The 15,521-nt window shown below is 41.8% G+C and overlaps 1 protein-coding gene across 3 annotated transcripts; it reads right to left on the bottom strand.

Moving 5' to 3' along the window:
* Window positions 1-480: 480 nt before the first annotated feature.
* On the bottom strand, window positions 481-13,877 carry SNAPC1 (small nuclear RNA activating complex polypeptide 1). Of its 3 annotated transcripts, XR_013922224.1 has the most exons (12): window positions 13,745-13,877; window positions 12,969-13,128; window positions 11,370-11,510; window positions 10,806-10,910; window positions 9,648-9,806; window positions 9,127-9,201; window positions 8,435-8,497; window positions 7,337-7,472; window positions 4,886-4,969; window positions 2,854-3,015; window positions 1,079-1,182; window positions 481-505 (listed from the first exon to the last, which is right to left on the bottom strand). XR_013922224.1 is itself a non-coding variant. In XM_080346022.1 (10 exons), the coding sequence occupies exons 1-10, from the start codon at window positions 13,870-13,872 to the stop codon at window positions 2,981-2,983; spliced, it is 1,086 nt and encodes a 361-aa protein (XP_080202148.1). In that variant the 5' UTR covers window positions 13,873-13,877; the 3' UTR covers window positions 2,515-2,980. The 3 variants fall into 3 exon arrangements, 1 of the variants encoding a protein (XP_080202148.1); XR_013922225.1 differs by lacking the exons at window positions 481-505; window positions 1,079-1,182 and adding an exon at window positions 2,348-2,452; XM_080346022.1 differs by lacking the exons at window positions 481-505; window positions 1,079-1,182 and having other exon boundaries at window positions 2,515-3,015.
* Between the last annotated feature and the right edge of the window lie 1,644 nt (window positions 13,878-15,521).

Below are 15,521 nucleotides of genomic sequence, written 5' to 3'. Positions count from 1 at the left end.
CTCTAAGTGTTTAAAGCTTATTCTGGTTCTCATCACCCACGCTGTACTTGTAAACATCGCATTGCACTAGTTCAAAGTCCACTTTGAGGTTTAGCTTTGCCGAAGAAATGGTGAGGACTATTGGATGAATGTCGCCCTTCAGTCAGTCGTACACTGATCTTGGAGAAGTTCAGCCAAACTCTGTTTCTCTAATTTATCTGCAGAAACTGTGACAACATCCAGATACATGCTGTCATGTCGCCTCACTCCTCAGCCAGCTGGAAGTTACAGAGATGAAGTTTTCTTGTAGCCATTGACTACTGTATTAGAGGCTATAACCAGTCAGATACTAGAAAACAATATTGTTGGAAGTTGAAATTTACCGTTGTTGGGGTGGTGGGTTGTATGTTTTGGTCTTTGGTGGGTTTGGTTTTTGTTGGTTTTGTTTTATGACAGCTGCTTGCTTCAATGAAGCATTTCAGGAAGTCGATGTCCTGTTTTTCAAAGCCTGTAATTGCCCATCAGACTGCAACAAGAGATTGAAAAAAATATAAAGATTATACCAGCATTGTGAAACTTTGCTTACAGCTGCCTCTAAATTCTCAGGGTTACCACTTTGAAATGTTACCACTGGCCGTAGTCAGCAGTACTAAGTCTACCCTTAAGCATAAATTTCATTTCACGCCTATGCAATTTTATAAACAAAGAACACTTGCTTTCATAATTAAAATACTAAAATAGCTGCTAGTTGAATGCACCCACCTTTGTCCCTAGTCAAGCCTTTGCATGCTTCTGATGTTAATTTGCAAATAATTTTTAGAAGCGTGTGCAGGAAAAAACATGTCACTGAATACTGAAAATGCTGAAAAGTTCTCCTACTCGGCTCTTGGGATGGTTCCAAGATGCAAGGAGAGGCAAACAAAACCATCACGTTATGAAAAAGTGCCACTGCAGGGAACAGTATTAAACATAATCCTTAAATATGTTAAACTTATGCCATACATACGGAATAATAATTTAGTTGAAAACAGCCTGTCAAAGAGGTGAAAAATGAGCTTTTGTAGCTGTGTTAAATCTTCTGCTTCCTTGAGAAACATACCTGCAAGTCAGACAGAAACAGAAACAGAGAAATCTCTTTCAAGTTTCTCTTCAAGAGAAGAACCCAATACCATGTAACTGGAAGACGTAGCTTAACCTCGGTGCCTGGAAACAGCAGAAGAGGATGGGGCTGTGAAGTTAATCTTTAAGCAAATTCTGAAGTGCAGACACACATAAGAAATGATTAATTTGAAGCTGTATTCCCAATATCTGCTAGAAAGAACTCTCCATCTCTTTCTTCGCCATCCAGGGCTTTCCCAAGAAGAGACTGAAGTACTCCACTGCACCCCAAATCGCTCCCCTATTGCACCTGCACTGCTGTCCACCACACGGGACAGCTGCTGTGTCAGCCTGCAGACCCACAGCAGCAGCGGGACTGACAGCACTGGCAAGTGCAGTATCACCAACAGGATCCTCCCTGTATTAAAATGAGCAGACAATACTGCCCAAAATTCTGGTTAAGTTTTCGTTATGCAGTCTCTCTGTCTCTTGTATCAGCTTATGAAAAAACAAGGAGCAGAAATGTGCAGAATGAGTTTGTGCTGGTAACAATATTCAGTTGTTCAACCTACTATACAATGATGTTTATGCTTCGTTATAGTGTTTCCTCTTTTCCCGTTAACAAGATTTTGAGTGAAACACTGGTGCTTATTAATTTTTGCAAATGACAACTTACCTGTTTGTCATTTGGGCCCATTCCTACTTAACAACTAACGTGCTTAATACAGGCCTATTTTATATTCAAATCATTTATATTTCCACTTAGTGTTTCTTCTTTAGGTAAGGGCACTTCAATTTCTTTGGCCTTTGATAGTCACACTGCCAAACTAATTCACTCACTTTAGGCCCCTTTTGGATTCAAAAAACTTTCAAATTTCTAGTTTGTAGGAGAAAACATCTCCACTCCTTTGGCCTTTCTTGGTAGTGCAACTACAATCAACTGGAGAAAACACCCAGGAGAATAACTATCTGCAGTTTTATTGAGGAGCTGTGGTCAGAAGGGGCTGTTTAAGGCTACAGCCTCACAGGGCTGAGCAATGACATCAATTCTGGTGCTTGTTATTGTTTACAGAAAATAGTCCAGCTTACATTCTTGCTCTGTTTGCTTTTCCTGCAGCACTGTTGCCTAGCAATGATTTCTGCATTTTGTACCTGGACTTAGGGCTGAGCTTCACGTTTATTTCCACACCCACTTCTTCCACATCACCTCTCCAGTTTACAATGATCATTTTGAATTCTAGTCTTGTCCTTGAACAGCTTAGGGTCATCTGGAGAATTTAATGCACATTATATGTCTTCATTTGAATATACAATGATACCAGATCTGCTGGCGACAGTACAATAAAAGGCTTGTCACCACATTCATTTCCCACACCTGTGGGATGAAACCATGATAAACATTGCTGACATTGCACACTAGAAAATGGAGTACGTAAACTGTGAAAAATAATTTATTGTACTAATTTTAAACAGTTAGTAACCCTTACTTTACATTCAGAGGTAAAAGATTCCAAATGTGTCTCATACAGGCAAATATTTTGTGAGCTGTTCTTTTAAGAGTCTCAGTTAAAAGCATTGTTGCTGACCAGCATGAGTTGCAAGTGATAACTCACACTGTGCAAACTAAACACAACAAGCAACCATCTTCTTTCCATCTCAGAGAGGGCACAGCAACTGTGTGTCCCACAGGAAGCATCCGCCAGGTGAATAAAGGCAGCAGGTGCTGCACCATGAGACAGATCAGGTAACCAGTCACTACCAGTATCCCAGTGTCACCTGTAGTTCTGCTCCCGGCCACTTCTTGTTGTACGTTCAAAGGCATCCAGAACAAGCACTTTGTGTCACATCTGTCATGTACATTTTGTCCTTAAAATTCACATTAGTGCTTCTCCAACTGGAGCCACTAACATCTTCTTTTCCTCTTGGGGAGAGATACTCCTGAAAGGAAATAAAGAGATTCTTCTGACAAGCTTTTCAATCTATCTTCCCTCATAGGAATGATCAAAGTAGAATTAATTCTGCCAGTAAAGGAAATGAATCAGATGAGCTCTTGAGATCCCCTCCCAATCCCTCTCCACATGGTTTAAAATATGAAAAAAACTTTCTAGATTCTATAAGACACTATAATTCAAAATATTTATTAAAATTCCATTGGTGAACAAAAAACTGTGCTTCAAAACTTACTAAATCTTGAGAGCTTTCCGCTTCTCATGACACCTCTAAGATTATATTGTGAATTTGATAAATGGAATGCTCACAAAATTAAGCAAAAAATACAAGAACAGATTGCTTAGGAGTATTTTTAATGCTTCAGAATTTGCTGGTAAATTCTGAGAAATGGAGAATGTTTCCAATTTAGAAAGAATTTTTTCTGTCCACAACAGCTTGAAGTGAGTAAATAAAGTACAATAGTAAATGCACCATTATGGCTTCAATGTAACTATTTTAAATTGAATGAATTCCCATTGTCTACAACTAAGGTGATGAGAGAATGTAATGTCATTTCAGTACTACAAGGTGCACTTTCGCTCTTAAAGAGAGCAAATACATATATGCTACCTCACTACAAGTGTATTTTAGTAGTTATTATGCTCCCTTGTATGAAATATACTTCCATTACATACAGTTTGGGATAGTAAATTAACTCGGAGAGATATATATATTCCTCACACACATCTATGTCATTAAAGCTTTCCAGAAGTTGCACTTAACCCTTTGCTCCCCCTTTTAAGCGACCTAATTAAATCCTGATTTTCAGGCTAAAAACCAGGACCTCTGGTTTATCAAGTCTGCCTTCCACTACTTAAGCCAGACCTGTTGGAATTAGACCAGCTAGGAACTGCTGGTGGCAATCACACCCTCACCTGGCCAACTACACTCCTGTGTTCGGGACATGGCAGCAAAGCAGGTCCTCTCAGAGCACAGCTAAATAAGGTTCAAGACAAAGATGATGCAATTTACTTTGTACAATGCCTGTTCCATGGTGCTTATGTTCTCCTCAAGCAATACTGAGAACAGACCTTGGAGCTTCTGAGTTGCAGAGTAGTTCAATATCATCTAACATCTCAATTCCTACTCTATATATATATATACATATATATATATATTCATACTATATATATATACATACATTTGATGCTGCTGTAGAACAATTCCACTTGAGAAACCTGCTTCACCGTTGTTTCCAAATTAAAATTACATTATTTCCAGTAATAAGCAATAGCAAAGTCATCCACTCTTCTGCTGTGGATCCCAGAATCCTACCCCAACTATACCAGACAACTTCTAATACAGCAGAGGACACTATGACTGTCCATATCTACTGGAAATTAGTCCTTGAAGCACTGCCCAGATGAAACTAAGGCTCTGTGTCCCCTCACTTCCACAAAGGTGAAGGCAGCAAGGGCTGTCCAAGCACAGCTTACGTTAAGTTCTCAGAGCTACAAGCTTCTGTAAGCAGAAGAACAACTGAAAAATCACTTTTCCCTATACATTGAAGCTCTTCAAGCCAGATTTGTATTAGAGAAGAGTTAAGTCTCCTTTTCACTAGACCAGTTTTAACTCTGAACACACCATAATCAAATCTATGTAGAAAAAACATGACTCACAGGATTCTGCCACCACGTGTGTGCTCATAACAAAGTCTCAGAGCAAAGCTTCAATTTTCATGCAAGGATTCACAGGCTACAAAGTAACCCAGCTTTTGCAAGACAGCAACATATGGTCTAAAATACCAGCTTTAGTTTCAGAAAAACACAGCATAGTAGAACAACAATTCACCGGTTTGTTAGAATTTCAAACACTGTACCTTCTTCATCGGAGTTATTTTCTTCCACAATTACAGGCATGCCGATGTGCCGAGTAACAGTTTCCTTTGCCACTTGCACTTCATCTGCAGATAGATGTTTTTTTTAGGAAAAAATGTTAGCTTTTTTTCTTTCTGCTTCTACATCTCAGGTCCATAAGTTAAAAGATTATTCATCTCCTGCTCTTGATTTTCTAGTCAAAAGCTGTGTAGAAACACCTGTTTCACAGTGCCTTCATACGGCTCACTAAAGATACCTTCAAATCACAAGCAATTAACACTACAAGTTTAAAGCGCACTAATCAGCAACTCAGTCCAGAGATAATTCAAAATGTCCTTATTCCTCTTCAACACTTCATCTACTGTTTTTAAGTGAAGCAAAAGCAACATTGCCTCACACTCACCTCTCAAGAGGGAGGAATTTTCTCAGTAAGTTTTTTTCCAGCAGAAGCTGAGTAAATCAGAAAACAGAGTTTGGAACTTTGAAACAAATCCTTTTCTTCAAAACAAAGTTCATTCAAAACTATTTTCCTGATCAATTTCATTTAACCTTTAGTAAATAATTAGTAAATAAAAAACTTAAATGGCAGAGCAACTCCTACCAGTTTAAAAGCTGAATATCAGAAAGACAATGTCCTTCAGCAAAGTAATTTCCCATGTTTTCAGAACTGGGAAACAAAGAGATCTAAAGAAAGTCTTGCAAGACAAAAAAAAAATGATGCATAAGCAGGGATGTGCAAATACCTAGAAAGTAAAACTGCACCAAGCCAGACGACATAAATGCTATGACAGTAAAATAATTAACTATGCCAAGTAACTATGCCAAAGATCAGCAAGACCAGACAGGATCTCTCCAGAGCCATGAAACGCCTGATCTCCCTCACCTTCCTCACCTCCTCTTTTGATCTCACACCAGGTCTCACACTTATCCCACACTGAAATGAGTCAGTCCTCCAGTTCTGAGACTTGATCTCCTTCAGAATATATTAACAGAAGTGATGAGACCATACAACAAGAATCCATAGAAAAGGCTAATCCTTCAAGTTCTTGGTCTCAGCATCATGCTTTCAGCAAACTTTACAAATAAAAGAAGTGAAAAAGCAGCTTTGGATCACGTAAGTCAATTTTTTGGAAAAACTTCTAGTCTGAGGGAGAAAGGAGTTCTCAGTTCAATTCTCTTACTTTTAAAAACATTCACCATCTCCTCACTCTGTTATGTTCTGTTTGGGCTTGTTCTCTCTATATGCATTTTTGCTCTATAGGCAGCTGTTTTTATCACCCACAAAATTCTATCCTCTCCATAGCATTCAAAGGGAGATATAATATTCCATGATATTGCTTGTTAAAAGTTTGAAGTCTCTTTCTGACCACATTAAGCAATGGCCTTCACAAAGCACACACAGGGATATCCCAATGCTTCTTATATCAGTGTAGATAAAGCAGAACAATATCAATTACAAGCAGTTAAAGGTATTTCCTTCCAGGGTGCATTACAAAGTACGAAAAAAAGGTCCCAAAGTCTGGACATAAGTACTCTGTACCTGCTTTAAAAAAGTTTGCTCCTTAAAATAGTTTTTATTCCTAACTGAATTTATAATGCTCAGGAGAAATAAAGCAGAATTACAGAACAGAACCACAAAAAACTAAGTCACAATTGTATAAAAAACCCCTTCTGTTAAGACAGGAAAAGTCTAGCTATAAACTAAACAAATCTAGAACTGTTATAATGTAATAATAGCAATACCAAGATTAAGGAAACAATTTGAAGAGAGTTTTGAAACTGAGTTGTTGACAATGTATTTGTATTCACATGGAAGTACTAAAAATTTCAGTAACAAAAGCACAAAATAAATAACAAATATCAGATGGAAGGAGAGTGACTGATGTGATGGTGCAGGTACTATGTCTTACGGAGCAATCATTGTCATTAAGATATCCATAGCATTTTCGCTTCAGAAATACTGGAGGATATTCCTTCAAGAGCTCAGGACCAGAATAGAAGCAGGCAAGGTTTACTTTGGATTTCATTAAGATAGTACAAACTACTAAAATTATCAGGCTGAATTTCATCAAAAAGATACAGCTTCAAAAGTAGAATCTATCTGTCAGAAGAAGAAATAGACTCATATCTTAATCTCCAGTATGTTTGCTATATGACAACAGGAAAAATTAAGACACTGCCAACAGAATGTGCTTTTCCAAGGTCACACCTTTCCAGAGAAAAAAGCAGGACTGTGTATGAGACTTCAGATTATTATAAACTGTATGCACTCATGTTGTCTTTCTACCTGACCAGACAGTGGAAAACAGACAGAAAGGTTAAATTATGACACATTTATTTAATCTTCTACCTCCACTGATCAACAGTAAAACTTAACCCAGCTGCCTCATCCAGCAAAGCAATGGATAAACTTTCACAGTATCTCCAGGTTCATGAATGCAATGCAGAAATACCTTTGATTTCCAAAGAACCTCTTCTCCTTGCTGGCTGTGGTCTCCTACTGTTTTTTTTACTTGGAGATTTCCCATAACTGGATCCTGATTCAGATGATTCTAATTTTACTTGACGATGTCTTCTGGATTTGGAAGCCTAGAAGCCAAACATACGTATAAATGATAAAAAAAGCTAAACTTCTACAGCCAGATATCAGTGTATGTCACCCTGCACTTCACAAATGAGCAAAGACCAAGGCATCAACTTCCATGTCAGAGTTGAAAGGGGATGGAAGGGGAAGGAGGATTCCCACTGGTTACTGCTCTTCAGTTATAACAGGACAATGCACTTGTATGATTTAAGAAGTGTTCGACATAAAAATCAGATAATGAAACATTCATTTTTTTTCAAACCATTCTCTGTTGGCATCAACCTACACTGTGTTGCACACTGAGGTACATAAGCAAAAGGAACACTTACGAAAACTGCTGCACCATAAAGCCTTCTCACTGTCACATTTTGCTTCTGTGCCTAGAAAATTATATCACTGCATATTCACAAGTCTGGACTGTTGGACATTCCAGGGCTCTGTTTCATTTAACAATGCATTTTTCAAATAGGAGATTTTAATAAACAAGGAAAGTTGTGATGTTTCTCACAGGCCTGCCATAAATGAACAATATTTTTAAAGTAGTACTTATTGAAACAATGTTTCCAAGATCTTCCAAGTAACTTTAAACCCCTCAGTTCCATTTTTGCAAGCATCCTCAGAGATTCCAATCCCTAAGCTTCAAGGAATTTGAGCAATTAACCTCACAAGTATTTTTATTCCATCTACTTAGAATTCCATCTACTTAAATGGAGCACAGACATTCAAAAATACCTTGTAAATTAAAACCCTGCAAGCACAGACCATATGTATGCTGTTTCCATATATCCAACAAGAAAATAAGAGCTTCAGGTTTCCCCAGTGTGTCAGAAAACATAGACCATGCAAAGGTTGAATTATAGAGTGCAATTTTAACTCGTTCCTTTCTGATCCGGCATTTACATTAAAATAGTACTTAAAAGTATTCTTTAAAAATAAATGCATCCCTATCACCATATTTTATACCTACCTCAACAACTGCAGAGTAAGACCTGTATTTGATTCTAGCCAGTGCATTGGCTCTTTCAGAACCCTGCAAAGAAACAGAGATCAGTCAGAAACAGTTTTCATATCCTATTATAGCAGTACTGAAATGATATATCACATCAACCACCTGAGCAATATCACACAGCTGTAATTCTATAATTTTAATTAGTTCTATAATTAGAATGCCGCCAAACTGTTACATAAAGAAAAAATGTGAAAATTTCATTTAAAAGTCAGACCATAATTTTGGTTGCCTTCACTCTCACAAAACCCACATCTTACTCAAATTCAAAGTTGAAATAAGCAGATAAGTACAAGATGAAATAGTTTTGTAGTATAAAAAAGAATATTGTACTTAGTTGGAACTCAAAGAGGAACCATAAATGTTTGGCCAAGAAAATACAGTTGTTTCCCCTCCTTAACTGAGACTTTTTATTACAAGCATTGAAGAGCTATCACAGCAGTGAATGCTCTGAGCTTAACAGAAAACAATGCGATTTAAAACCAAAACAAAGCAAACTAAAACAAACAAAGCAAACCAGCCCCACTAGCTATTCGTGGAACTTACTTTGACACTATCAAGCCTTGACCAATGCTGCTTAGCCTGTGATCTGAAGTCAATAAACTAATGGGATTTGGCTGGTGCAACATAGAAAACTAGTTCATTTTTCTTACCTCTGATTCTAAGAAAGTCCTTTCTTCCTTTTTGTTTGTTATTTCATCAGTTTCTTTAGCATTTATGAACAATTTCTGAAAAAAAAAAAAAAAAATCCACATAAAATAATTTTTTCAAGTGTCTGCCATATACAAGGCAGCTAAAATCCAGGAATTGTGAAAAACAAACCAACATTTACACATATACACATTTTCTCCATCAATTTTACACTATGACCTTTCCTTGAGCCACAAATAAGTGTTACAAATGTATTTCTTATGGTCATTCTGATACTGCCTGTAAGTCATACCCTTCAAGGCCCACCTCTCAGCAGTCACTTCTGTTATCAGAGAGGCAGCACCACACACAAGTTCATGTCCTTCTCCTCACACTATAAATCTGCCTGAGGTTTTACTCATTCCATGTCTTTAGTGTTACAGATCCTTTTACTTAAGTCTGAGATTTACAAAGTTTGGAGCTAATCACAACAAGAAAGACAGTTCTTGCATGTTCACACAGCACAAAGGTTGATATTACCTACCATTCTCTTCTGTTGCCATTCCTGATGTTCCAAAGTTATGTCTTTGAGAGTAACTACAAAATCATCTTTTATCAAGCTCAGTGCCTTGTCTGGCTGGGATTTGTCAGCTGAAATGACACACTTCATTTTCTGATAGTGGTCATGAATATTCATTAGTTCCTAAAATAAAAGGAAAAGAAAAAATCCAGCAGTAAAGCAATTTTAGTCCTTAACGAACAAACCAGGGTTATACAAGCCATTCTAAGGAGACTATGGAACTAGGAGGAGTGTTAGAAACAGAACCTGTTTAGATCAGTTCAGTTTCGGGGAGCCTAGCAGTACTGCTACCCAGCACTGTCCCATCAGCCCACCAAATCAACAAAAGTAGAAAGAGTATCTCGCATTAAACTAAGAAGAAAATCTCAGTGACACTGAGGATCAGTGTTCACAGAGGTTTCATTCTGATTTAGTGGCCTATTTTCACCTCTTTAGAGGAAGCATTTTACTTCTTCCTTCTGAGGTAGCAAGTCTTCTCACCCTGTTGTTTCATAGATGACCAATTTTTGTACCAATGTAGTCAACCTTACTGACAATATATATTTGCTAGCAGTAAATGGAAAAACCTGTAAATGAAGATCTACTACTGAGTCATAATGAGCAATATACGGACCTATACCCAGCTTAAATTACTCCATTTTCTATAAAGCATACTACATATTAAAAAAACAGAGTTTTAAAAGGAGAAATAAAACTTAGAGAAGGCTATAAGTTTGCAGACAAGTAATTTCATATTATCACAAGTATCAAGCCTCCAGCTGTAATCTGCAGACCCATCAAAACAAACATGCTTCCTCTCACCCATATTTTCCATTTTTCCCTGCCTAAGTGACCGCCATTTCTAATCTTCTCCTTTTACATCTTACTGAGACAAACCCACAAAATATTAAGGCATATTTCAGCATTGAAAAAAGTACTAACAGTTCTTCCGAAGTAAATTCTGCGTTTCTGAGTTCAATAAAATTACCATTTATTACCCTAGTCTGCATTCTATAAGAAGACTTACAAACTACAAGCTTGTGCTAATTAGATAAGTTATAGCTCTTGGACAACAGAGGAAGAAAAAGAACACAAAACAAAAAAACCTTTAGCAATCAATTTGTAGTTTAAAAATTACTGTACCTCCAAAACATCGTTGGTGATGAGGCTGTTTACTCTGTTACTGGGGTCCTTAAATTCTTCTTTGCATTCACTTTCCTGAAACTTCTTCTTAGTTCTGTAGTTCAACTAAAGCAAGAGGTAACGTTTTGTAACTTAAACAGCATCTCCCCTTTTGAAAATTCTTGCTGCATATCCAACAATCAACAGATGCATAAAACCACCTCATCACCGATAGCATGCAGCTTTATTGTTAAATGCTCAGAGTCAGGACTTTTAAAAAATTATTGCTTAATCAATAATTTAATCCAGCACCCAGACTTAAGAGTTTGACACTTCCATAAATTAAGACACAGCTCAAATCTAATAAGAACTTTAGATACTGAAAAAAAAATACTTTCAGGTGAGAAGCATGCTACATGCAAACATCCTCTGAGCTTTACGTCGCATACCTAGCTACAGAAAGCAAGACATTAGTTTAGCTTTGAGGCAGTGTTGAAATGTAAACACGAGTGCTGCTGAACTGAAAGTCACTGAAAGCTGAAGGTATTTTACTAAAAACAGTAAGTCATTAATGTAATAACTCACAAGCTTTGGCATTGCTGTGAAATGGAATGCTCTGGCAAGCCGCAGTGTCCTAAAGATGTACGCTGCGTCATAATGCTGAGAGTCTATCAGATCCTGTTGAAATTTATGGATTTCAGGCCAATCCTTGAGTGCAATTCTGATCTGCAAAAAAACAGTTACATATTGCTACACTAATCTGCATATTTCAACAAATAAAAATTAATTCAGCTGACTACTGGGGTCATGTTACACTATACACAATACTTGGATATCTATCTAGGATGTAACATACAATCACAGAACTACAGAAAGGTTCCTACTGTAACATTTGTTATTACAATCAAAATTGTATGCAGATAAGTTTATTATACTGTTAAATCATAGAACCATTTCAGTTGCAAGAGACCCTCAGGATCATGGAGTTCAACCACAACTTATCTTTAGCACTAAACCATGTCCCTAAGAACCTCGTCTAAAAGCCTTTTAAACCCTTCCAGGGATGGTGACTCCACCACTGCCCTGGGCAGCCTGTTCCAATGCCTGACAACCCTTTCCAGGAAAAATTTTTTCCTAACATCCAATCTAAACCTCCTCTGGCACAACTTGAGGCCATTTCCTCACTTCCTACTTGTGAGAAGAGATCAACACCCTCCATGCTACTAATACTCTCACTGCAGCTTTCTTTGACAGTAAGAAGGAACACAAGTCCTCTTTGACATTTGAAAAAGTTAATTCTTCACATTCTGAAATGTCTGAAAAACAATATGCACTAGGAGACTCTCATTCACTAAGTGATTAGTTAAACAATACTTGTATCAGGATTTCCTGCCAGCAAAATGCTCATAAAAGTATCTCTCCCTTATTTCTTGCTTTCTCTATTCTCACATTTACTTTGTCCATTTCATTTTCTCTACCTGAGCTAGCTTCTTTGATAACTCCTGTACTCTCCAACAGCTGCTATAGAGCAGTGGTTTTAAACTGCCTAAATTCTTCTCCATAAAAAGGTATCGACTTTTCCAAAGTTAAGAGATGCAACAGCATCATTGTAGACTACTTAAACTTCAGATTCTTATTTAAAGAATTTGGACTCTGTGCATATATATGCAAGCAACACATGGTTTCCAAGTAATCCACTTCTTACACTGAGTTTTCAACTCCTTTATATACTGGTTTCCCGCCCCAAAAGCAGCAAGGAGGCACATCACATAGGCATTCAGCCTCTCAACCTAGTTACAGTTTCCACCTTCACTTCTGCTTAACAGGGGGCTGTAATGCAGTTCTCCACACAGCAGCTGAGCACGTTCTCTGATCACATTTTGAAAGCTAGTCTGCTTCATCTCTGACCAGAGAAGAGCTTCCTATCTGGCAAACAAGATTTCTGAGGCCACAGCAATATTTTAGGAGGCATAAGCAATATTTTCATCACCACCGCATAAGTTCTCAAACCCAAAGGTGCTTGAGAAGGATGCCTTTTCCAAAGGAACCCTCTGGTTGTAAATATTTTTATATCATAAATGTGAGAAGATATGCTCTACCCATTTATGATGACAAAATGGACACATGTGTAACATAAACCTTACGTTTAGTATCTCCTGAGAATTAAACCTCAAGAACAATTACCTTTTGTTTTGGCTGGCAAAGCTGTGTACTATAGAGCCCATACAAAAGGTACAGAGCACCAACTCGAATCTGGAAAGTGTACGGGGGCAAGAAGTACTGCTGTGCCACTTCTAAAGTCTTCTTTGTGAGCTTATTCCTCTCCAAAGCTCTTATTCTACCACTAGAGTAAACAGAAAGGAAGAACATTAAAGCAAGTAAGTATAAAAGTGTAGGCTTTAGAAAATGTGTAATGCACAAACAAGCTTTAGGTATTTTAAAACATATTATCATAGGGCCCAAGTCCTGAGAAGTCTTCAAGGACAGCCAGACCTTCAGTTCTCACAGTACTGCATTAAATTATCTGTATTAAACCAGATCTAAAGTGAAAAATACAATGTCCTACAAATCATGGGTTCTGTTTCACTGGGATTGTATCAAGCTCCCTGAGGCATCAGTGTTCAAATCACAAGCGTTACTAATGCACAAACTACACAGAATCACTATTTTCCAGCATTACACAGGGGCCGATGCTTCACTGCCATTTACCTACACGCCAGCCAGGCGAACCTTTCGTTCCCCAAGCCTGTGCCTGTACAGGCCGCCTCAGACCCACACCCCCTCCGAGGTCCCCTGTGCCACCACGGTGCGAGCTCAGCAGGGAAGACCTGCGGACTTTGGAAGGGGGAAGATGGGCTCCCTGAGGCGGAGAGCGGGGGAAGGGGCGCGAAGGGACGGGCAGACCCGGTGCCGCTGGAGAGGCGGCCCGGAGGCGGGCGGGCCGGGGGCCCCTCACTCACTAGAAGACGGTGTGGAAGCGGCGCTCCCGCCACAGCTCGGCGAAGCGCTCGAAGCGGACGGTGTCGGCCTCCCGGAACGCGCCGAGCAGCTCCTCGCAGTCCGCCTGCAGCCCCGGCACCGCGGCCATCCCGCCGCCATGCCCGTCCCGCTGCGCTGCGCGCATGCGCAACTGCCCCGCGACAGCCCGAGGGGCGTCTGCGCGGCTCTCCGCGCATGCGCGTTGCTCGCTGCCGGGACATGCAGCCCGGGTTCCTCCGTTCGGGAGCCGGGTAGACCTGGTCTCCCTGCCGGAGAACGGCCCAGGTGACGGCTAGGTTTCGTTCTGTCTACCGGGAAAGCGGCTCTTCCTGCTGCCCCACGCCGTGACGGGCGAGCCCGGTCCGCAGGCACAGAGGCCACTTCGGCCAGCGCGCCCCTTGGACAGCGCCGGGGGCAGCCCGAGGGAGGAGGGGGTTTGGGCGGGAAGGAGCAGGTTCTGCCAGGGAGTCCCCTCCGTACGAGAGCCCCAGGGAGCCCGGGGATGCCCGTGGGTCTCCGGCGTTCCCCACCACTGTCCTCGCAGAAGCCCCCACAGCGAGCCCGCCGACCTGGCATGCCCCGGAGCGGCGGGGTCTGCCGAGGGAAGGGGGACCCGGCAGCACCGCGGCTGCGCCCGCGCTGCGCGGCCGTGCGGACGTGCCGCGCCGCCACGCTGCCGGCCGCCTGTGCCCCGCGAAGGGCTCCCGCCGGCCCTCCCGCAGCTCTGGGTTGCGCTTCGGTGGCTGCTCCCCTCCCAGCGGCGCGGAGCGAGCCGGCCCGCGGGGCTCGGCGGCTGCGGGAAGCGCCGTTTCCGCCTGAGCGAGCGCGGCGGACAGGGGTTTCCCCGGCGGCCACCCCCTGTGAGCCCAGGCGCGGCGTGTGCCGCCCGCTCCCCGCATGCACGGCCACACGTAGGCGGCCGGGGCGAGCCGGGCGGGCGGGGAGGGGGCCGCGGCTGCCGAGCCGCACGTAGGGTGGGTGGGCGCGGCCTCGCCGGGCGGCGGGGGCTCCTCTGCCCCGCGCTCCGCCGCGCACGTAGGGGCGAGCGGCTCCCGAGGCAGCTGTGGAGAGAAGCGCTGGCGCCGGAGAGTCCCTGTGCCCCCAGTGAGTAAGGACCCGCGGTGCGGGGGAAGGCGGGCGAGCAGCGAGCGCCGGCTCGGAGCGGTCGCTAGGTGTTTTCTGGTGGAGGGCCGGGTTTGGTTCTGTCTCCCACGGGGAGCCGCGCAGCTCTCCGTAGCTCCCAGGAGGGTTCAGGTGTCAGGGCGTCGTCGGAATCGCCTCCGTGGCCAGGGCCGGGCCGCGGGCAGGCTGCGGTGTGTGGGAGCGGGGCTGGGCAGAGGCACCTGCGCTGGGCAGGAGGCAGGTCCCGGGCCGGGCAGGAGAGCGCTGGGATGCTGCTGCACCCGTGGGTTGTGGACTCGGCTTGTGGGAGATTGACCTTGCTCTGAGGGGAACCTTAACGGGTGAAAAAAGGCACGTAGAGAAAGTAGCGAATACACCCAGAATGGGTCCTTTAAGAGGATATTTAAACCTACCATCCCGTGTGTATTCGCTACTTTCTCTACGTGCCTTTTAAATATTCTTTAGGAGGATATTTAAACCTGTGGGAGTCTCGCACCATGATCAGATTAAAGATTCGCGTTTCGCGTTGTTAAATAATCGTGTGCTGGAAAATGAATTTTAAATTTGCTGGCTCTGGCGCTGTGATGTTTTCCAGCTCACCATTAACATCAACTAATTGATCCGAAGGTCGCTCCT

This window comes from Nesoenas mayeri, assembly GCF_963082525.1.
Source record: "Nesoenas mayeri genome assembly, chromosome: 5".
Lineage (NCBI taxonomy): Eukaryota > Metazoa > Chordata > Aves > Columbiformes > Columbidae > Nesoenas > Nesoenas mayeri.
The sequence above is the reverse complement of the archived record's forward strand: the minus strand, read 5'-3'. Positions and strand labels throughout refer to the sequence as shown.